The sequence below is a fragment of the Ranitomeya variabilis genome, chromosome 2 (assembly GCF_051348905.1).
Source record: "Ranitomeya variabilis isolate aRanVar5 chromosome 2, aRanVar5.hap1, whole genome shotgun sequence".
NCBI classification, from domain to species: domain Eukaryota; kingdom Metazoa; phylum Chordata; class Amphibia; order Anura; family Dendrobatidae; genus Ranitomeya; species Ranitomeya variabilis.
The window spans coordinates 533,875,375-533,898,151 of record NC_135233.1 but is presented as its reverse complement, the minus strand read 5'-3'; the positions used below and the strand labels follow the sequence as shown (position 1 = coordinate 533,898,151).

The 22,777-nt window shown below is 41.4% G+C and overlaps 1 protein-coding gene and 1 long non-coding RNA gene across 4 annotated transcripts in view; one reads left to right on the top strand and one right to left on the bottom strand.

The window, feature by feature from the left end:
• The first annotated feature begins 6,125 nt into the window (after positions 1–6,125).
• LOC143806990 (uncharacterized) overlaps positions 6,126–22,777 on the top strand; it is a 48,508-nt gene continuing 31,856 nt past the window's right edge. Inside the window, exon 1 of the long non-coding RNA XR_013221607.1 lies at positions 6,126–6,244. This is a non-coding gene — a long non-coding RNA (uncharacterized LOC143806990). The remainder of the gene's footprint in view (positions 6,245–22,777) is intronic.
• Positions 12,416–22,777, bottom strand: part of HIPK3 (homeodomain interacting protein kinase 3) — a 339,043-nt gene continuing 328,681 nt past the window's right edge. For all 3 annotated transcript variants that reach the window (XM_077288108.1, XM_077288109.1, XM_077288110.1), the window contains 2 exons: positions 15,239–15,366; positions 12,416–15,119 (listed from right to left, as the gene is read on the bottom strand). In XM_077288108.1, coding sequence (XP_077144223.1) covers positions 14,661–15,119; positions 15,239–15,366 — 587 coding nt within the window. In that variant the 3' untranslated portion in view covers positions 12,416–14,660. The remainder of the gene's footprint in view (positions 15,120–15,238; positions 15,367–22,777) is intronic.

The following is a 22,777-nucleotide window of genomic DNA, read 5'->3' as shown; positions in this document are numbered from 1 at the left end:
GTTTTTCTGTCATTAAACGAGGGGTACCAACAATTTTGACCACGTGTGTATATAACAAAGCAGTGGAACCAACTATGACCCCCTCATATTTTTATAAAGCGGTTTGTGCTTTGATTGGCCACCCAGGAGGTTCTTCTCATGGACTTTCTATCTCCTTGCAGAATCCGTGACAAATGCTATGCAAGGTCCAAACTTGTCTTGCTTGTCCACTAGTCACAATGAACTGGTGACATGGTCAATGCTGTGTGAAGCCATGAGGATATGAGATGCCACCAGTTGTACAATGCTTGTAACCTGCCAGGATGATGGCCACAAGTGACCAGTGATTGAACCAGGCATCTTCTGGGTTTACTTTTTTCCAATATTGCACCATTGTAAGGAGGTTATTGGCATTATGGCTTCTGGTCAGGTGTATCATACCATGTATGTATTGTAGCTTCAGATCTTAAGCAAGGAGTTTGTATGTTCACCCAGTGTTTGCGTGGGTTCCCTCCGGGTACTCTGGTTTCCTCCCACATTCCAAAAACATACTGATAGGGAATCTAGATTGTGAGCCCCATCGGGGACAGGGATGATAATGTGTGCAAATTGTAAAGCGCTGTGGAATATGTTAGCGCTATATAAAAATAAAGATTATTTATTATTCTTTATTAAGCAACATAAATGACACAGAACAAGTGTTGGAATTGCTGCAATATATATTTTAATTCAAAGTGAATTTAGACAATAATACACCATAAATTCATATTTTGACACTCACCAAAATAGTTACCTGGAAAACCCGCTTTTTGTGACAAAGTACAGAAGCCTTGGTCACATTGAAAATCACTGAGAACTAGAGAGAAATACTATCGCAAACTGTAACAAGACATACATCCATAAAAATGTTTCCCAGTCCTCATATTAGAATATTGCACAGTGCAACTGCTACATGGCAAACTAGTGTAGCATCAAAATCAAAACCCAAAAATCAAAGAAAAAGAAATTAAAACAAATAATGATAAAAAAAAAAAAAATGAAAGCCACAAAACTACCATTTATTAAACAGTAACAATTCAAACTTCTGTAATCAAATGAAATACGAAGGTGGATTCTAGACAGTCCTACAACTTGCAGTATGATTAACTATCTGTCGGACGCCAAAGTAAATCACAAGTAACGCAGTAAATACAGTTAATTCAAACCCCAAACCAAATCCATTAGTACAGTAGCATACATAATAACACCCTGAATGAGTCCTCTAAATACAATGAACCCGCAGAAAATAAATAAGAAACTGCTGTGAAGAAGCCTCTCTGCAGCCGTGCAGAGGTTATGTGAAAGGTCATCTGCACCGTGCTTGCAACCAAAAGTGTGACCTCTATTAACTAATCTGGCAGCCAGTGTGGAGTTTCCTGCAAGGACACCAAATTATACTGCACATTACCAGGGAGGGAGAGCATATACACAGCAGCTGGGTGATGCCTCACTGTTAGCGCAGCTCCAAGCCAAAGCGCGGTGTTAACTACATCCTATCACCAGGGAGCGAGAGCATATACAGAGCAGCTGGGCGATGCCTCACTGTCAGAGCAGCTCCGAGCCACAGCGCAGCCTGAACTACGTCCTGCCCCTGCATCACAAGGGGTTAACACTGATCTCTAGGTAGAGGGGCCAGTGTGATGCAATGCAACACGCCAGCGCCCTATGCTGGAAGGAGAGAATATAGTATAATATAGAAATCATTGCTTGACATGAAGCGAGGCCTTAATGTACGAAACATCACAAAGAATTACAAAAAAGAGGACTTAACTCTATAGCGCCACCTATTGGAAGTAGCGATCCTACAAGTCACAATCAACCCTTTAACGAGTCGTGCAATAATTCCACGACTCGTTAAAGGGTTGATTGTGACTTGTAGGATCGCTACTTCCAATAGGTGGCGCTATAGAGTTATGTCCTCTTTTTTTCAGCAGAGGCAATTTGCATATTTAAATTCCCAGAGGAGCATTGCACGGCGAATAAGCATCCTTACCTTGACAAGCCAGCTGGTATGTCACTCTCCATAAGGAGAAACGTTACCCCAAAGAATTACCTGTAAGTACTCTTTAATAGTAGAAAATACAGTACATACGGTCACATGTTCTTAAGGGGGTTGTCCACCTTTGAGATTGATTTTTCTTGTAACAATTGCATAAAATTGAGGCAAAAATGCTCCAAACGTGTACAACCCCTTTAAGCAGCAGCTAATTTAGTAGGTCTGGTAAATGCTATATATGGATTACAGAAGCCAGCTGCTGTTAAAAGAATATGAGCCTCCACTCTTAGGGTGCTTTCACATTGCATGATGTCCCTGACGGGGCATAAGCCCGAAATACCCGACACTGCGTCAGAGTGTCCATCTCTTGTAGGAGTACACTCCTGAAAACAGTGCAAGGCAGAGCTTACGCTCGCTCTGCCATCACCACTGAAGTCTGTGGCCCTGTTAGCGCATTCGTCTGTACACAGTCTTGCAGAGGATTTTGGACGTATGCCCAGGCGGGACATACAACCCAATGTGAACGCACCCTTAGGGTACCGTCTCACAGTGGCACTTTTGTCGCTACGACGGCACGATCCGTGACGTTCCAGCGATATCCATACGATATCGCTGTGTCTGACACGTAGCAGCGATCAAGGATCCTGCTGAGAATCGTACGTCGTAGCAGATCGTTTGGAACTTTATTTCGTAGCTGGATCTCCCGCTGTCATCGCTGGATCGGTGTGTGTGACACCGATCCAGCGATGCGTTCGCTTGTAACCAGGGTAAACATCGGGTTACTAAGCGCGGCCCTGCGCTTAGTAACCCGATGTTTACCCTGGTTACCCGGGGACTTCGGCATCGTTGGTCGCTGGAGAGCTGTCTGTGTGACAGCTCTCCAGCGACCACACAACGACTTACCAACGATCACGGCCAGGTCGTATCGCTGGTCGTGATCGTTGGTAAATCGTTTTGTGTAACGGTACCCTTAGATTTCTTTGTTGTAGATGACAAGGAGTTTAATTTGAAGATTGTCTGAAAGAACCAAGTTACTGCAGAACCAATAGTCCCACGTATGGATGACTAGGGTTGAGTATATGACTAGGGATCCTGCCTCTGGGTAGTGAAAGACATACACATAGCCCTGATTTCAGATTTTACCTTAGCTTGCCAAAATAAACAGCACTCAAACGTTGAGACCCTGAAGAATTACAGGAACAATCCAACAAAGACAACCACTTGGCCACCTATGTGCCCATACCATTGTAGGACAAGGACCCTGGATCACAGTGACTTTTCCTTCTCTTATGGTCTGGCACTGCTGCAGTGTTAAGGCCCCGTCTCACACAGCGACGCTGCAGCGATACAGACAACGATGCTGATCGCTGCAGCGTCGCTGTTTTGTCGCTGTGTGGTCGCTGGGGAGCTGTCACACAGACAGCTCTCTCCAGCGACCAACGATCAGGGGAACGACTTCGGCATCGTTGAAACTGTCTTCAACGATGCCGAAGTCCCCCTGCAGCACCCGGGTAACCAGGGTAAACATCGGGTTACTAAGCGCAGGGCCGCGCTTAGTAACCCGATGTTTACCCTGGTTACCAAAAAAAACAAACACTACATACTCACCATCTGTTGCCCGTCAGGTCCCTTGCCGTCCGCTTCCTGCTCTGTGTGCCGCCGTACAGTGAGAGAGCAGAGCGCAGCGTTGACGTCACTGCTGTGCTCTCACTTTACGGCGGCAGTCAGAGCAGGAAGCAGACGCCAAGGGACCTGACGGGCAACAGATGGTGAGTATGTACTGTTTGTTTTTTTTGGTAACCAGGGTAAACATCGGGTTACTAAGCGCGGCCCTGCGCTTAGTAACCCGATGTTTACCCTGGTTACCAGTGAAGACATCGCTGGATCGGTGTCACACACACCGATTCAGCGATGTCAGCGGGACCTCAACGACCAAAAAAAGGTCCAGGCCATTCCGACACGACCAGCGATCTCGCAGCAGGGGCCTGATCGCTGGTACGTGTCACACATAGCGAGATCGCTACTGAGGTCGCTGTTGCGTCACAAAACTTGTGACTCAGCAGCGATCTCGCTAGCGATCTCGCTATGTGAGACGGGGCCTTTAGGCTATGTTCACATGTTGTGTATTTTTCTGTAGCTGAAACCTGATCTCCAGGCAGTAAAAAGGCTGCAGCTAAAACTCAGGCTTTGCTGCGTTTTTTGCTCATTTTCTTGCTGTGTTTTTCAGGATCTCAAAGTTCACCTTCGCTTCTACCTTGCAAGCATGAACAATACAAGGTGTTACCGCTTGGCCTATGTGAAAAACAAAACATTTTACAAAGAAGGACAATTTGATTTATTTATGATAAAAAAGGTTGATGTAAAAAAGGTTTATCTGGTATGGCATGGTTGACTTTACATACAGTAATTTAGTTATCACTAATTCAATTAAACTGAGTAGGGAGAAAAAAAAAAAGGATTTCACAAGAAAAAGTGGGGCTAGTTTAAGGTACCGTCACATTTAGCGACGCTGCAGCGATCTAGACAACGATCCCGATCGCTGCAGCGTCGCTGGAGAGCTGTCACACAGACAGCTCTCCAGCGACCAACTATGCGAAGTCCCCTGGTAACCAGGGTAAACATCGGGTTACTAAGCGCAGGGCCGCGCTTAGTAACCCGATGTTTACCCTGGTTACCAGCGTAAACGTTAAAAAAAAAACAAACACTACATACTTACATTCCGGTGTCTGTCCCCTGGGACTGTGCTTCTCTGCACTGTGTAAGCGCCAGCCGGAAAGCACAGCGGTGACGTCACCGCTGTGCTCTGCTTTCCGGCCGGCCGGCGCTTACACAGTGCAGAGAAGCACAGCGCCGGGGGACAGACACCGGAATGTAAGTATGTACTGTTTTTTTTTTTTTTTTTTTTAACGTTTACGCTGGTAACCAGGGTAAACATCGGGTTACTAAGCGCGGCCCTGCGCTTAGTAACCCGATGTTTACCCTGGTTACCACTGAAGACATCGCTGATTCGGCGTCACACACGCCGACTCAGCGATGTCTACGGGAGATCCAGCGACGAAATAAAGTTCTGGCCTTTCTGCTCCGACCAACGATGGCACAGCAGGATCCTGATCGCTGCTGCCTGTCAAACTCAACGATATCGCTAGCCAGGACGCTGCAACGTCACGGATCGCTAGCGATATAGTTCAGTGTGAAGGTACCTTTAGTCTGAAAGAACTATTAGTAGTGTAATAGTAGTATTACTAATCAGAAGATAGATAACTATCAGTATAATAGTATGACTAATCGAAATAGGATAACTTAGTATAATAATACTACTAATCAGAAATAGGATAACTATTAGTATAATATTTCTAATCAGAAATAGGATAACTTAGTATATTAATATTACTAATCAGTAATAGGATAACTATTAGTATATTAATATTACTAATCAGAAATAGGATAACTATTAGTATTATTACTATTAATAATAGGATGACTAGTAGTAAAAAACAATTACTGGTGACTTCTGAACAAGCTGAAGCAGAGCAGTGAACTAACATTAAAAGACTGCATGAAAAAATACACAATTGCAAGTGTACAAATAGCGGGGTAAGATAAATTAGTAGAGAATTGTTTATTTTAACTCATCACTAATTTAATGACAAGGATTGCTTAAAAAAAATGAATGCAAGTTACATTACAATACAAAATAAATAAAGTATAAAAATGCTTAAACGTGGATCCTCCATGCTCATGTGACAATACCAAGACATTATGGTTTACACTTGAGACAATTGCAAAAATATATGGGTTTCACATCCTGTTTGTCACTAAAAACGAGGCAAAACCTGATAGCAGCGATTTTGCACTTACTTATTGCTTCCTATGGGTGATGGGTAAAGATTTAAAACAAGCAAGTTTTTCAATTCAGTCAGGAAAAAAATAAGCATGTGCATGAGATTTCTGAAATGTCAGTTTTAGCTGGTACTGTAAAAGCAGCTTTTCATTTGATTTAAAAGAAGAGAAAAAAACGCAACATGTGAACATGGCCTTACTGTGACATCACAATTATTTGAACCAGCAGTACAGTTATCCATGTAAAATACACAAATATACCCTCAGTAAGATGCAATACAGGAAAGTAACGTTACTCTCTGTCATACTGAAGACCAGATCAGCACCAAAACTAATGTTGGGCCAGTAAATAGTGTGACACCAGTAGATGGAACGCAAGTCACAACAAGGGTATACTTTGATGATGCACACATGTAGAGTGAAGGCCGGGACAGACTGCCTACATTAGAAGCCAAAAAATTATCTTGATTACAAACTCATATTTGATATATACACAATTTAATTATAAAACACGTAAAGGTGCTGCATGAGCTACCACAATAATAAACAGGAGGCGCCTCCTGAAGAAGTTTGCCACGAAACGTGTGTTGGGGCGGCAGGGATCAACTACACTTAATTTCTAGTAAGTGCCTTGTCTTACTTTAACTTGATTTTAGTGCCTGTACGGTTTATTATTGTGGTAGCTCGTGTAGCACCTTATTACTGATTATTGAGGCACAGTACTATGTGTAGTATTACTTGGTTTTGATCCCTGCACCATTGTTTGACAGTCTCTGTGTTTTATAATAAAACTCTGTATATATCAAATATGAGTTTGTAATACAGATATTTTTGGCCAATATACTCCTCTTTTTTGATACAATGTTGTAAAGAGTTTGCCTAGTTTATGAGTTAATATGGGTATTTTGTGAATTAATTGCCTACATTAGAAGCCTACTGCGCCCTTGGCAATAAATATATTATTTCTGCATCGTGCGGCAATATTGTAGCCTTGCTTAGTGACATGCCAGGGGCAACTTCTCTGGCACATTCTTATTGAGGAGGTGAAAGTCTTATCTTTCACAGTTATAGAGCAAAGGACCTAGAAGAGGACATAGGTGGCAGGATTTGCTGTGTAAGGAGGCGTGCTGGATCCTATGTATCCTATAATTCCACTACTGTGCTGTGCTGCGCCAAGTATGTGCACCAGCCCCGGTAAGCATTGTGCTGGCACCACCTGTTGGGGCCTACTGGGCATTTCACTGCACTGCAGCATCACTGTGCATTCATTAAGGCTGATATCAGGGTGAAAGAGAAGGTATTACATGACTGATCACATCTCTTCAGACCTACAGGATGGGCAAAGAGGTCGCTGCCATGATGATGTACTGTGTGTTGGCTCAGCTTTGTTAATGACAATGGTAATAATAGAAGCTGAAACTGCTTTGCATTAAATGTAAAGTGCTGTGGACATGATCAGAGCTATACAGGTTATACCAAGAATACATACACACGTTGGGTTATGATAATGTGGGAGAAGCTCATTCTATAACTAGGAGCACAGTAGAGTTCACTCAGATTTGTCACTGCAGCACAGGGTTACAGCCGGGGGAGCCATACCGCTGCTGGGGGAGCCATACACCTGCACTTAGCAGAAATGGCATAAAGGGACAATAAACATAAGAAGCTAATACTAAAAGCTACAAATATTCACACACATGCATGTAAATGTACCAGCATTAAAGGCTGACACCAGTGCGTGTGTGTACACTTTATGTTTAGTGTCCCCCTAATTTAGCTCTACACGACTGTTCTTCTTTATCACATACAGTATTAGGTGGGCACTTGTCTGACATGCACAACCATTCCTACAGCCCTAAATGCAGCACGAGTAGAATTAGAACCAACCACCATTACATCTGACGCCAGCCATCAATCACAAGGAAGGGCAACATACTGCAATCCCATAAGCTGTAGAGGGGCTTCAGTGTGTGGTTTAGTCATTCTTATGATGCTGCTACATTCTCATCAGACCGCCTAACTGACCCCACAATAATCTCACATTTTTAAAGACATCGTGTCCAACGTATTACGCCAATAACAAAGCCTTTTCACAAGATATACATTTGAAAAACCTACTCGGAAACACTTTGTGGACTCAAGTTACACTTGTGACCAAACTTGGCTGTCAATGGTCGGAAGAATAACTTTGTATCCACCTGCTGGTAACAGTGCGATCTTACAGATCTTACCACCCATGAAGGCCAGCGAGGGTCCACCATCCATTGTGTGCCAAGTAAATACCCCAAAATGGTAAACCCCACCATCACCCCTAAATATTTCAGAGGTATACATAATAATACAAATGTTGCAAGCGTTGTCGTATCAAAGGACAACCTCCACACAGAGTAGCCAGCACTACATTTATCAAGTTTTCCTTCTGTCTGACTTAAGGTAAAGCTGCTAGCTGGTCATGGCCATACCCATCAGCGTTCATTAGACACCATGTGGTGGTAGTAGAGGTGGGCCCCACAATCAGGTTCGGCTATAGCTGCTGCCCATTATAGTGAATCATGTGAATGGATGGTATATGATGCCATTTTAGAAGAATAAGCAGATTTGAGCATTTCCCCCAGCGATGTTGACAAATCGCAAAGGGTGCACAAAGTCAGACATACAAAGGGGATCCTACTGCTTAATAGAAAGGGTTTATTAGAAGGACCTTTCACAAAACAACTTCATATGTAATGAAGAATAAATAAGGATAACCAAGAATGAAAAGTTGTACATGAGTATCCATACGATCATTTCATAGAAGGAACACACTTCAGAAGCCCTTTACATAAAATCACATAGAGGCCCAAAAGGATATTGGGAGTTATAACCTAGTGACAATCAGAAAAAATGCATTAAAATAGATCTGCTTGATTTCCTGACATGTTAGCATACTCATTTACCCCCAATAATAACCTCTGTGTATTGTGCCATTCCCCCAGAATTGTATTAATAACTGTACTGTAATTCTTCTTGCCAATAGTGTGTGCCCCCACACTGACAGCTTACAGGGTCACATCACAGTAAAGGAGGAATGGTGTCGGCAGGGAGGAACTCTAGGACTTGTAGTACACCAGGTATAAACTATTGTAAGTAATTCTACTGCCACAGTTATGCCATGACCCAAATCCTGAGTATCTGAGTCAGAGTGCTTATCACACAAAATAATGGCTGAAGGGACCAGTTTTGATAATTTGGCAATAAAGCACAGGGTAACAATTACTTTCACTCGCTTTTTCCAGATATAATACGCAGTTTCAGTCACTGTCGTTTAGATTTTTGTAATTTTGGGTTCGATTCTGCCTCCTTCATGCATTCTGCTCCTCCCTAATTGCTGCCCCTATCCCTTTTTCCCCAGCCCTGTATATTTTTGTAATTTCAGGCCCGATTCTGCCTCCTTCTTGCATTCTGCTCCTCCCTAATTGCTGCCCCATCCCTTTTTTTCCCCCAGTCCTGTAGATTTTTGTAATTTGGGGTTCGTTTCTGCTTCCTTCGTGCATTCTGCTCCTCCCTAATTGCTGCCCCTATCCCTTTTTTTCCCCAGCCCTGTAGATTTTTGTAATTTCTGGCCCGATTCTGCCTCCTTCCTGCATTCTGCTTCTCCCTAATTGCTGTCCTTATCCCTTTTTCTCCAGCCCTGTAGATTTTGAAGCATATTCATAATTTGCAGTTTTGTTTTTTAGCCCATTTTTTTTATCTTGCGATATTCGCTGATAGTTATTAATCCAAAATCATCAAAATTGTGCAAGTGGTTCATAAGTTGTAATTTTTAACTATTCTTGCAACTTTAAAAGCACAATGTCCTATCTTTTTCAACGTCTTAAAAAATAAAAACACTAGCATACATAAAATCACACCAAACATTTGTGACAAGTTTTGCAACTTTTTGTAAAGTCTCAAATGATGAATCAAGCAAAAACAACTGAAACTTTAAGCTACATCGCCCCATGCAGCAAAAGAAAAAAAAAACAGGCAAATACATAAAATAGACAAAGGTGCAAATGGAAAGGTGAAAAAGGTACGAAAAAAAGTTGCAAATCAGCAAATAATGAACAAACAAAACATGCGCCAGTGCAATAATTAATGGGGCCTTCTGTTTCTATGTTCTCTCCCTACTCTGCTCAGTCCAGGTTGAGTATGAAGATATGATGAGGACCCCTACCCTCTGCAGTGCACCTAACACCACACAGCCCACACACATGCTACTGTAGGAACGCTTCACAATTTTGTGACATTTTTCCCTTTAAGTTTTGGGTGTTTTTTGCCCAATTTTAATTTGCTCCTTATCTGTCTTTTAATTTGTGTTTTTTGAAGAAATCTTATGTTTAACTAGGGCAGGGTTTGGGCTTTCCAGTTGTTTTCGGCTGATTCATCAATTGCAACTTTTAAAAAGTTACAAAGTTTTGCTGCAAATGTACTCCAGTTCTTTCCCAGTGTCATTTTCGAATTAGAGAGAGATAGAGAGACACAGATGGAAAGATAGAGATAGAGACAAGTAGAGATGGAGACAGATATGAATATATATCTATATACATATATATATATATATATATATATATATATACACACACAAACACACACACACACACACACACACACACACACACACACACACAGAGGGAGAGAAATTATATATATATATATACACACACACACATACACAGAGGGAGAGAGAGAGAAAAAAAAAATATATATATATATATATATATATATATATATATATGAGAGAGAGAGATGGAGAGAGCTAGAGACCGAGATTTACGTAGAGACAGAGATATAGATATATATGGAAAATGTGACCTTTTTGCATTTAAAAGCCACAATAGAGGTGAAAAAAACATTTTTTATTTTGCACGATGTACATGAACCAAGTACACCATTTTGAAGAATTTAGGACAAAAATGTTAAATACTACAAAACAAACAAAAGTTATTTAAAAAGAACCCAAATGATTAATTGGGCCCGGTGTCTGAGTGAAGCCAGGATGAGAGGCCTTTCCCTGTCTTCACTTCGTTTCAGGACATTGGGAATAGACTGTTACTAATGAGAAGTCCACTGTTCGGTTTACGGGGCTCCATACCTACTATATGCAGAGAGCTGCACTTTTTGTACTTCTTTGTGCAATGACAGGTAAACTTTACAGAAGTTCTCTCATACACAACTCCTTTCAAATGTAACTGTGGGATGACCGTCCCAGTCTTCCAGATGTGCCAATATTTCCATGCAGTAACCATTGTGGGAGAAATTCGGAACTACATATTGGCCATTCAGATGAATGGTCATCAATGTAATGTGAGGAAGAGTCAGGTCTCCCAGAATAGCAGCAGCTCTACGTTCTGCCTAAAAGTGGGGGGTCCTGAGAGGAGGAATAGCACAATACACAGTTCTGCTCTAGCATTGTACTGTATGGAAAGTACAAGTATTTACTAGATGGATGAGCCAGGACCAGACATTGTTTTACAAAATGTTTTCCCATCTTAAACATGTGTACCATATTTGCAGGTCTCAACCTTGGGACATGCTCGACAAGTCCTCGGAGGTGGCCACAATATCCAGATGGGAAGTGAATAGAGAGGCGACCACAAGAGTTGGTGTGAAACCAATCCATTGGTCTACTCAGCAGTCTGTGGTTGCTGGATGGGCAGCCATGAGAACCGCCTTTTACCTGATGGCATCTGCAGCTCTTCTTCTGATTAGTAGCCTGGTGCGGTGTCACACCACTATAATGACTTTGTGCCAGGCTGGTTAATCGATGCGCATGCCATCAAGTAAGAGGCAGCACACACAACTGCAGAGCAGAAGACACATATTATGGACCAGGTCATGCACAGTGATTCACACCAACTCTACGCATGCGTAATTCACTAGATTCACTCTTGTGGGAGTCACTGATCAGCAGTTTCTGCAATTCGCATTCACTCTTTCTGGACGTAGAAGTCAGAGGCCAGAAAAGCAGGACCTTAGAGATAAAGTCAGGTCTCAAAAACGGGGCCCACATACTTCAGTCATATATGAAATAACCAGTGGACATGTCACAAATATTTAAGGTGAGACTATCCCCTTGCGCATATGCTTAATATATCTGTAAATCAAATAAGGACATCATTCCGACAGGGGTGTAATAACAAACAGAGTATAGCCCATGATACATAGTGAGTTTTCCCTTGCAGGGAAACATGTCCTATATAGATAAGTAAAACTGGATCTAAAGCCCATTTTTTAGAATTTTTCATTAACACTGCTGTGTATTTTTATGAAACCTTTCTCTGTTTTAGAAAATTTAGGTATAGGCACATTTTTGTTGAAACATTCATTCAATAAAACACTGCTTGTGTTAACACCATCCAGTGACAGGCGAGGCAAGTACATAACCCCCCCCCCCCGCAAATGTTACTGGGGACAAGAGCAATGAAAACTTATGGACAGTCGGGCAAGTGCTGTATATAGTGGTGTTAATGGGTTACACAACATAAATGCTATTCACATCCATACTACCTCCAGCCTATAACATTTCATCATTCCAGTCACTGGCTTATATACCTTTATATAGATCAGATGTAAAGAAAAATATACATTTCTTTTCTTCTTTAAAAGCGTTCACAACAGCAATATGAAAACATAAAAAATTAACTTACATTGATACACCCACTTATATGCAGTAATGAGCTTAAAATTTATGGAGATAGAATACTGATGCATAAACACACACCCGAAAAATAACATATGCAATTAGGATTCCATAAATTACAATACAGTAGTTACAAAGACACGCCAAACATGAAAGTAAATCGAAATACAAAATAATAATAATAATAATAAATCGGAAAACCCCACTACACTTTCATATAAAATTAGACTCAAAAACAGAAGTAAGGCGACTATGTATAAACGGGATATGAAGCTAAAGTTCACAGCTATCAAAAGTGGCGTCTGTTATATGTAGCAGCTTATCTATTATACATTCAAGATAAATGATAGAATTATTACTTGCTCAAAGCTAAAAACATTAGTCTTAATATCATTTTTCTTAAAGCCCACCACTATACTACAGTATAATTTAGGTCTATGCAAAAAATGTAGCTACCATTTATTTTATATATATCTTTTTTTTCTTTTTTTAAACATTTCATATTTAGAAATGGATGATTTCCAAAGTCTTTGGTGCTGGATAAATTAACTTGATATGGACGATGCACTATTTAGAAATTGGTAAAATAAAATAAAAAAAAATTGAAATATGCACATAATTTCATGTCCCTGACGGAATGTATTAAATAAGCAGTCACCACTCAGAGAAAAAATAAAAATAAAATATAATGTAAAGTAGGCTTGAAAATAGACATGCATAAAATCAAAGCTAAAAATTGCACGCACAAAAAGAAAAATTAAAAATCTCACATCTTATCAAACTGCTATAGTAAATATTTCTTGATAATATAATGAATACTGTGCGGTTTGTCCAACGCAGTCATGTGTTACAGTGTTAACCTCTTCAGTGCTGGAAGGGCCTGCAAGACATTGCCCAGCAAAATGTGCAGCCTCAGCCGAGCCTGAAAGAGGTCAAAATGTTACTTTCCCCTAAACCTGACCATGACTCATGCCTTACTACACTGGTTAATAGCTACTACAAAATCCAGCCAATTGGACAAACGCAGTGACAATAAAAAGTGAAGAATTCACTTATCAGACAATATTGCAGTTTCCGTCAACTGTGTGATTACTGAACAACATGCAACTAGCAAAAAATCTAAGAAAGGAAAAAAAAAAAAAAAAAAACTCCCCTCCCCTCAAAAACAAAGAAAAAAAAAAGTCTTCAAAAGCGCTTCAGGCTACGTACTGCTCACTGAATATCTAGGTGATCTTTAAAAGAAAACAAAACAAAATGAACACAAAAAAAATAAGATCTACAGCAACATGGATTGAAAAATTAAAGAAAAAATCCATGGTGTTCTCTTGGTAAGTAAAACTTCTAAACCTAAAATCAAAGCACACAACCAAATTAACAAACCCCTAGATTGAGCAAATACTCAAGTTATTCGAAAAAATAGATATTTATATATCAGCAGAGTTGAAGATTAAGTGCTGAAATTTACATTAATATATTAAGTAGTAACATTAACAACCTCAAATATTTAAGGCACTGTGTGTGGGAACAGTTTACGATGCAGCGGAATATTAGGACGACAACATTGAATAGCAAGGTCTAGGCAACGTTGTTTTTCCTTCTGCCCATGCAAAAGACACATGCAGTGTGAACATCAACTCAGTAGCCATGTGACCCAACACTGAAACACCAAGACATACGAGAACGGAAACAACGTACACGAAGTACCCCGTACTACTGACATTATGTGCATTTGTTGCGCTAAACCTGTACGCTGAATGGCTTCCCAAAGACGTGTCTTGCACTAGTTAGAAGGCAATTGTATAAAAAAATAGCAGGAGAGAAAGTGAACATCTGCTCCCGTAAGTCACCTGTCTAAGAGTTACTATAGAAGAGAACAGAACCAGAGACGATATATACCAAATGTGCAAAACACATTAAAAGTGAATTTTTCTTTTTCATTTTTTTTTAAAGCTCAAGATTGTTTTAAATTGCACCCAAGTCTACATGATTCAAAAATATTTGTCTTCTTGTGCCATGGCCATTTGATTTTTTATTTCATTATCAAAAGCCATGTTTTTTTGTTGTTTTTTTTTTTAAATTTTGCTTTCATTCTCCTTCAAACCAAGTGTTTGAATCTTTGCGCTTCCTTTGCAGGTTCTCAAGGTCTCACATGTACGGATACTGGTTGAGTTTCGTTGGGCTCATTGGAAATCCTGTGTAGGCCGGGGAGGCAGCGATGTACGAGTGGGATGGAAAAATCGGTTTGTACTGAGTCTGGTGCATGGTGGGAGAAGGTAAAAGCCTGTGGTTGATGCCCACTGCGACCTGATGAACGATGCCACTGGGATGAGAGAGACTGTAAGCCGGATGCTGTAAAATCGGTCTTGAGGTACACGGTGACGCAAGGAGGTGGGCCACGGGTGCTGCTGTGGACAGGGGTGCAGAGTGTGGATATGACAGGATAGCAGGCTGCCCGCCAAGATGAGCATGCATCGCACTGTGATTTGGGCTTCCATGCTGAAGGGTAAAAGGATGACTGGCAACAGTAGTTGCGATAAATGCCTGCTGTCTCCTGTGCCCATAGTTTCCATTCCATTCTTGATGTCCTGTTCCAAAATGTTGCATCTAAGAGACAGGAATTTTACATTTGTTATCAAATGTGTGCGTGAGATTATTTAATGAATGTGCCATGGGAAGAGTGAAGTGGACAGTATGAAGGAGATGCCACCTCACGGGGCACTCACCTGGCTGAAGCTCAGAGGCTGCTGCTGGAATGCTGAGGTCACTTTCTGCTGGCGATTCCCAAGGCTTGTAGGATGGTTCTTTCTCCCTGGGGTTGAACGACCTTTTATTAAGGGATGGCAAGCCACATCTGGGAACAAAGTTCAAACCTTGTTAAACTTATTAACATTTTTTTACTGGGAAACTGGCAGGGGGCTAAGTTTCTGCAAATTATTGAAATTGATAATAATTAATATTGAAAATAAATCTTAACTTCTATGTCACTTCAATCAAAGTACCTTCCATCCAAAAGAAATACTGCGGACCATGAAAGGCGAACACATCTGTCACATCTGCTGTGAGAGCGGCAGCAGTGCTGGGTCACCCACCACTTTAGGTTGGCAGCTTTCTTACTCCAGTCTATGGCCTGCAGCCTGAATATGCCATCACTTTATGACTGGTGGAGGCCTGACATCTGGTGCTGGAACCCCCGGTAACTATATGGATGAAGGACCAGCACAGCTGGCTTACAGTTGTGATCTTTGCACCATTTTACCCCGCACTGCTGCGCTCCCAGCCACTCAATGGTTGGAAATAACACTCAGTTTCATTTAAAGGGGTTGACCCACGAACAAAGTACATTTTAATTAATAGGTCCTGGAATAACAATAATTTCCACAATTATATGTGTTTAAATAAAATGTTCCTGTGCTGAGATAATCTTATACATGTGCCCTTCTGTGTGCTGTGTAATGTCTGACCGTACAGGGACATGGTCTGATCATACACAGCTCCTGGGTAGGGGGGAAGCAAAAAAGAGAATAAGAACACCAGGGGATCACAGCTGATTCTTTCTTTGAGGTAAAACATCTTTTAAAAACAGGCAGGGAAAGGTTTTATGTCACATAAAGAATCAGATGTGATCCCCCTGCTGTCCTGTCGGTATATTCTCCTTTGCTTCTTCCCTGCCCAGGAGCTGTGTATGATCAGACCATGTCCCTGTACGGTCAGACATTACACAGCACACAGCAGGGCACATGTATAAGATTATCTCAGCACAGGAGCAGTTTGTTTAAACACATCCAATTGTGGAAATTAGTATTACTCCAAGATCTATTAACCCCTTTCCAACATTAGGTGTAACAGTATGCAGATGTCAGACTTCCCCGCTTGCACCACTGCTGCAGATCTAAGTGTATGATTCTATAAGAAAAGACCTCTTTAGGAATCTGACTGTATGATCCTGGTACAATAACAATACTAACGTCTACCTATAACTTATTATTCACTCAGTATCTAATATTAGCTGACCATCTGTTAATTGATGATAATACAGATCTGTATTATAATAAAGTGGTGAGAGACCTAATTAGGATTACAATCTGTGACCCCCTTCCTCCCTTCCCTTATCTCTACCATTATCTTAAAGAGATAGTGCGACCTACTGCCTCTCGTACAGTTATATGAAAAAGTTTAGGCACCCCTATTAATCTTAAGCTTAATGTTTTATAAAAATTGTTTTTTTTGCAACAGCTATTTCAGTTTCATATATCTAATAACTGTTGGACACAGTAATGTTTCTGCATTGAAATGAGGTTTATTGTACTAACAGAAAATGTGCAATCTACATTCAAACAAAATTTGACAGGTGCATAAGTATGGGCACCTCATCAGAAAAATGACATTAATATTTAGTAGATCCTCCGTTTGCAAAAATAACAGCCTCTAGTCGCTTCCTGTAGCTTTTAATGAGTTCCTGGATCCTGGATGAAGGTATTTTTGACCACAAAACAATTCCAGTTCAGTTAAGATTGATGGTCGCCGAGCATGGACAGCCCTCTTCAAATGATCCCACAGATGTTCAATGATATTCAGGTCTGGGGACTGGCATGGCCATTCCAGAACAGTGTAATTGTTCCTCTGCATGAATGCCTGAGTAGATTTCAAGCAGTGTTTTGGATCATTGTCTTGCTGAAAGATCCATCCCCTGCGTAACTTCAACTTTGTCACTGATTCATGAACATTATTGTCAAGAATCTGCTGATGCTGAGAGGAATCCATGCGTCCCTCAACTTTAACAAGATTCCCGGTGCCGGCATTGGCCACACAGCCCCAAAGCATGATGGAACCTCCACCAAATTTTACTGTGGGTAGCAAGTGTTTTTCTTGGAATGCTGTGGTTTTTTTGCCGCCATGCATAACGCCTTTTTGTATGACCAAACAACTCAATCTTGGTTTCATCAGTCCACAAGACCTTCTTCCAAAAAGAAATTGGCTTCTCCAAATGTGCTTTTGCATACCTCAGCTGACTCTGTTTGTGGCGTGCTTGCAGAAACGGCTTCTTTAGCATCACTCTCCCATACAGCTTCTCCTTGTGCAAAGTGTGTTGTATAGTTGACAGATGCACAGTGACACCATCTGCAGCAAGTTGATGCTGCAGCTCTCTGGAGGTGGTCTGAGGATTGTCCTTGACTGATCTCACCATTCTTCTTCTCTGCCTTTCTGATGTTTTTCTTGGCCTGCCACTTCTGGCCTTAACAAGAACTGTACATGTGTTCTTCCATTTCCTTACTATGTTCCTCACAGTGGAAATTGACAGGTTAAATCTCTTAGACAGCTTTTTGTATCCTTCCCCTGAACAACTATGTTGAATAATCTTTGTTTTCAGATCATTTGACAGTTGTTTTGAGGAGCCCATGATGCCACTCTTCAGAGGACATTCAAACAGGAGAACAACTAGCAAGTGGCCACTTTAAGTAGCTTTTCTCATGATTTGCATGGCTATGAAGTTAAAAGCTCAATGAGGTTACAAAACCAAAAAAAGTGCTTTAGTAAGTCAGTAAAAAGTAGGTAGGAGTATTTAAAACAAGAAAATGATAAGGGTGCCCATACTTATGCACCTGTCAAATTTTGTTTGAATGTAGATTGCACATTTTCTGTTAGGTTTATTGTACTAATTTCAACTCAGAAACATTACTGTGTCCAACAGTTATTAGATATATGAAACTGAAATAGCTGTTGCAAAAAAAAAACAATTTTTATAAAACATTAAGCTTAAGATTAATAGGGGTGCCCAAACTTTTTCATATAACTGTATATACCGTATATACTCGAGTATAAGCCGACCCCCCTAATTTTGCCACAAAAAAACTGGGAAAACTTATTGACTCGAGTATAAGCCTAGGGTGGAAAATGCAGCAGCTACCGGTGCATTTCAAAAATAAAAATAGATGCTCCATACCATTCATTATTGCCCCATAGATGCTCCATATAAAGCTGTGCCATATACAGGTCCTTCTCAAAAAATTAGCATATAGTGTTTAATTTCATTATTTACCATAATGTAATGATTACAATTAAACTTTCATATATTATAGATTCATTATCCACCAACTGAAATTTATCAGGTCTTTTATTGTTTTAATACTGATGATTTTGGCATACAACTCCTGATAACCCAAAAAACCTGTCTCAATAAATTAGCATATTTCACCCGTCCAATCAAATAAAAGTGTTTTTTAATAGCAAACAAAAAAACCATCAAATAATAATGTTCAGTTATGCACTCAATACTTGGTCGGGAATCCTTTGGCAGAAATGACTGCTTCAATGCGGCGTGGCATGGAGGCAATCAGCCTGTGACACTGCTGAGATGTTATGGAGGCCCAGGATGCTTCAATAGCGGCCTTAAGCTCATCCAGAGTGTTGGGTCTTGCGTCTCTCAACTTTCTCTTCACAATATCCCACAGATTCTCTATGGGGTTCAGGTCAGGAGAGTTGGCAGGCCAATTGAGCACAGTAATACCATGGTCAGTAAACCATTTACCAGTGGTTTTGGCACTGTGAGCAGGTGCCAGGTCGTGCTGAAAAATGAAATCTTCATCTCCATAAAGCATTTCAGCCGATGGAAGCATGAAGTGCTCCAAAATCTCCTGATAGCTAGCTGCATTGACCCTGCCCTTGATGAAACACAGTGGACCAACACCAGCAGCTGACATGGCACCCCACACCATCACTGACTGTGGGTACTTGACACTGGACTTCAGGCATTTTGGCATTTCCTTCTCCCCAGTCTTCCTCCAGACTCTGGCACCTTGATTTCCGAATGACATGCAAAATTTGCTTTCATCAGAAAAAAGTACTTGGGACCACTTAGCAACAGTCCAGTGCTGCTTCTCTGTAGCCCAGGTCAGGCGCTTCTGCCGCTGTTTATGGTTCAAAAGTGGCTTTACCTGGGGAATGCGGCACCTGTAGCCCATTTCCTGCACACGCCTGTGCACGGTGGCTCTGGATGTTTCCACACCAGACTCAGTCCACTGCTTCCTCAGGTTCCCCAAGGTCTGGAATCGGTCCTTCTCCACAATCTTCCTCAGGGTCCGGTCACCTCTTCTCGTTGTACAGCGTTTTCTGCCACATTTTTGCCTTCCAACAGACTTACCATTGAGGTGCCTTGATACAGCACTCTGGGAACAGCCTATTTGTTGAGAAATTTCTTTCTGGGTCTTACCCTCTTGCTTGAGGGTGTCAATGATGGCCTTCTTGACATCTGTCAGGTCGCTAGTCTTACCCATGATGGGGGTTTTGAGTTATGAACCAGGCAGGGAGTTTTTAAAAGCCTCAGGTATCTTTTGCATGTGTTTAGAGTTAATTAGTTGATTCAGAAGATTAGGGTAATAGGTCGTTTAGAGAACCTTTTCTTGATATGCTAATTTATTGACACAGGTTTTTTGGGTTATCAGGAGTTGTATGCCAAAATCATCAGTATTAAAACAATAAAAGACCTGACAAATTTCAGTTGGTGGATAATGAATCTATAATATATGAAAGTTTAATTGTAATCATTACATTATGGTAAATAATGAAATTTAACACTATATGCTAATTTTTTGAGAAGGACCTGTATAATGCTCCATACCATTGATTAGTGCCCCAAATATTATCCATATATAGCTGTGCCATATAGAATGCTCTGCACCGTTCATTATGGCCCCATAGATGCTCCATATAAAGCTGTGCCCCATATACAATGCTCTGCACCGTTCATTATGGCCCCATAGATGCTCCTTATAAAGCTGTGCCATATATGCTCTGCACCGTTCATTATGGCCCCATAGATGCTCCTTATAAAGCTGTGCCATATATGCTCTGCACCGTTCAGTTTGTCCCCATAGATGCTCATTATAAATCTGTTCCCTATATGCTCTGCACTGTTCTGTTTGGCCCCATAGATGCTCCTTATATAGCTGTGCCCTATATGCTCTGCACCGTTCAGTTTGGCCCCATAGATGCTCATTATAAATCTGTGCCCTATATGCTCTGCACTGTTCAGTTTGGCCCCATAGATGCTCATTATAAAGCTGCCCCATATGGAATGCTCTGCAGCGTTCAGTTTGGCCCCATAGATGCTCCTTATATAGCTGTGCCCTATATGCTCTGCACCGTTCAGTTTGGCCCCATAGATGCTCATTATAAAGCTGCCCCATATGGAATGCTCTGCAGCGTTCAGTTTGGCCCCATAGATGCTCCACATAAATCTGTGCCATATATAACGCTGCTGCAATAAAAAAAAAAAAAAAAACACACTCACCTCTCTTGCTTGCAGCTCCCCAGCGTCCGGTCCCGGCGTCTCTCCGCACTGACTGATCAGGCAGAGGGCGGCGCGCACACTATATGCGTCATCGCGCCCTCTGACCTGCACAGTCAGAGCGGAGAGACGCCGGGAAGACAGAGCGGCGCCCGGCGTGTGGATCTTGGACAGGTAAATATGCGATACTTACCTGCTCCCGGCGTCCCGCTCCTTCCCCCGGACAGCTGGTCTCCGGGTGCCGCAGACTCTTCCTCAATCAGCGGTCACCGGCACCGCTGATTAGAGAAATGAATATACGGCTCCACCCCATGGGAGTGGAGTCCATATTCATAAGTTTAATGAGTGGTACCATGTGACCGCTGTACAGGGGAAGAGCTGCGGCACCCGAAGACAGTGTGACGGGCAGGGGGAGCGTCAGGATCGCCGGGTCTAGGTAAGTATGCCTCAGCGCCCTCTCCCCCCTCACCCGCCGACCCTGCCACAGACCTTGACTCGAGTATAAGCCGAGAGGGGCACTTTCAGCCCAAAAATTTGGGCTGAAAATCTCGGCTTATACTCGAGTATATACGGTAAATATCTACCAGTAGCTTAAAGGAAATCAAGTTGCCATAATTGTATTAACCTCGGGTAAAATTTGCCCCAGAGTGATGAGTTAGAGACATTCATGACAGAAACCCAAAGTGACAGCTGTATCACGAACTGTGAAAAGATCTCCATGCCTTAAAGCTAAAGAGAATGAGGGAAGTACAATAACTTATAGGTCGTATATCCACAAGCAATTTTGTCACAAACTCAATTCTGAGTGACATTTACATTCACACACTAGTCCTGTAATTTTAAATGGGTTTTCCCTTGCAAACTGAATAAAAGTTACATTTTACCCCAAGTTCTTTAATAGGGATGTTTAGTTGCCTTTGGCAAATTGTGTGCCTGCTTAGACAGCTCTTTGGTCTTGGCCATGGTGGAGGTTGGAGTGTGATTGAGTGCGTGGACAGGTGTCTTATACAGGTAATGAATTCAAACAGCTGCAATTAATACAGGTACTGAGTGCAGAGTAGTAGGGCTCCTTAACCCCTTAAGCCCCGAGGGTGGTGTGCACGTTAATGACCGGGTCTAGTTTCACAATTCTGACCACTGTCCCTTTATGAGGTTATAACTCTGGAACGCTTCAACGGATCCTGGCGATACTGACATTGTTTTCTCGTGACATATTGTACTTCATGATAGTGGTAAAATTTCTTCGATACAACTTGCGTTTATTTGTGAAAAAAAAAAAAACGGAAATTTGGCGAAAATTTTGAAAATTTCGCAATTTTCCCACTTTGAATTTTTATGCCCTTAAATCACAGAGATATGTCACACAAAATACTTAATAAGTAACAGTTCCCACATGTCTACTTTACATCAGCACAATTTTGGAACCAAATTTTTTTTTTTGTTAGGGAGTTATAAGGGTTAAAAGTTGACCAGCAATTTCTCATTTTTACAACACCATTTTTTTTTTTAGGGACCACATCTCATTTGAAGTCATTTTGAGGGGTCTATATGAAAGAAAATAACCAAGTGTGACACCATTCTAAAAACTGCACACCTTAAGGTGCTCAAAACCACATTCAAGAAGTTTAGTAACCCTTCAGGTGTTTCACAGGAATTTTTGGAATGTTTAAATAAAAATGAACATTTAACTTTTTGTCACAAAAAATTTATTTTAGCTCCAATTTGTTTTATTTTACCAAGGGTAACAGGAGAACATGGACCCCAAAAGTTGTTGTACAATTTGTCCTGAGTACGCCGATACCCAATATGTGGGGGTAAACCACTGTTTGGGCGCATGGCAGAGCTCGGGAGGGAAGGAGCGACATTTGACTTTTAAATGCAAAATTGATGGGAATTGAGAGGGGACGCCATGTTGCGTTTGGAGAGCCCCTGATGTCCCTAAACATTGAAACCCCCCACAAGTGACACCATTTTGGAA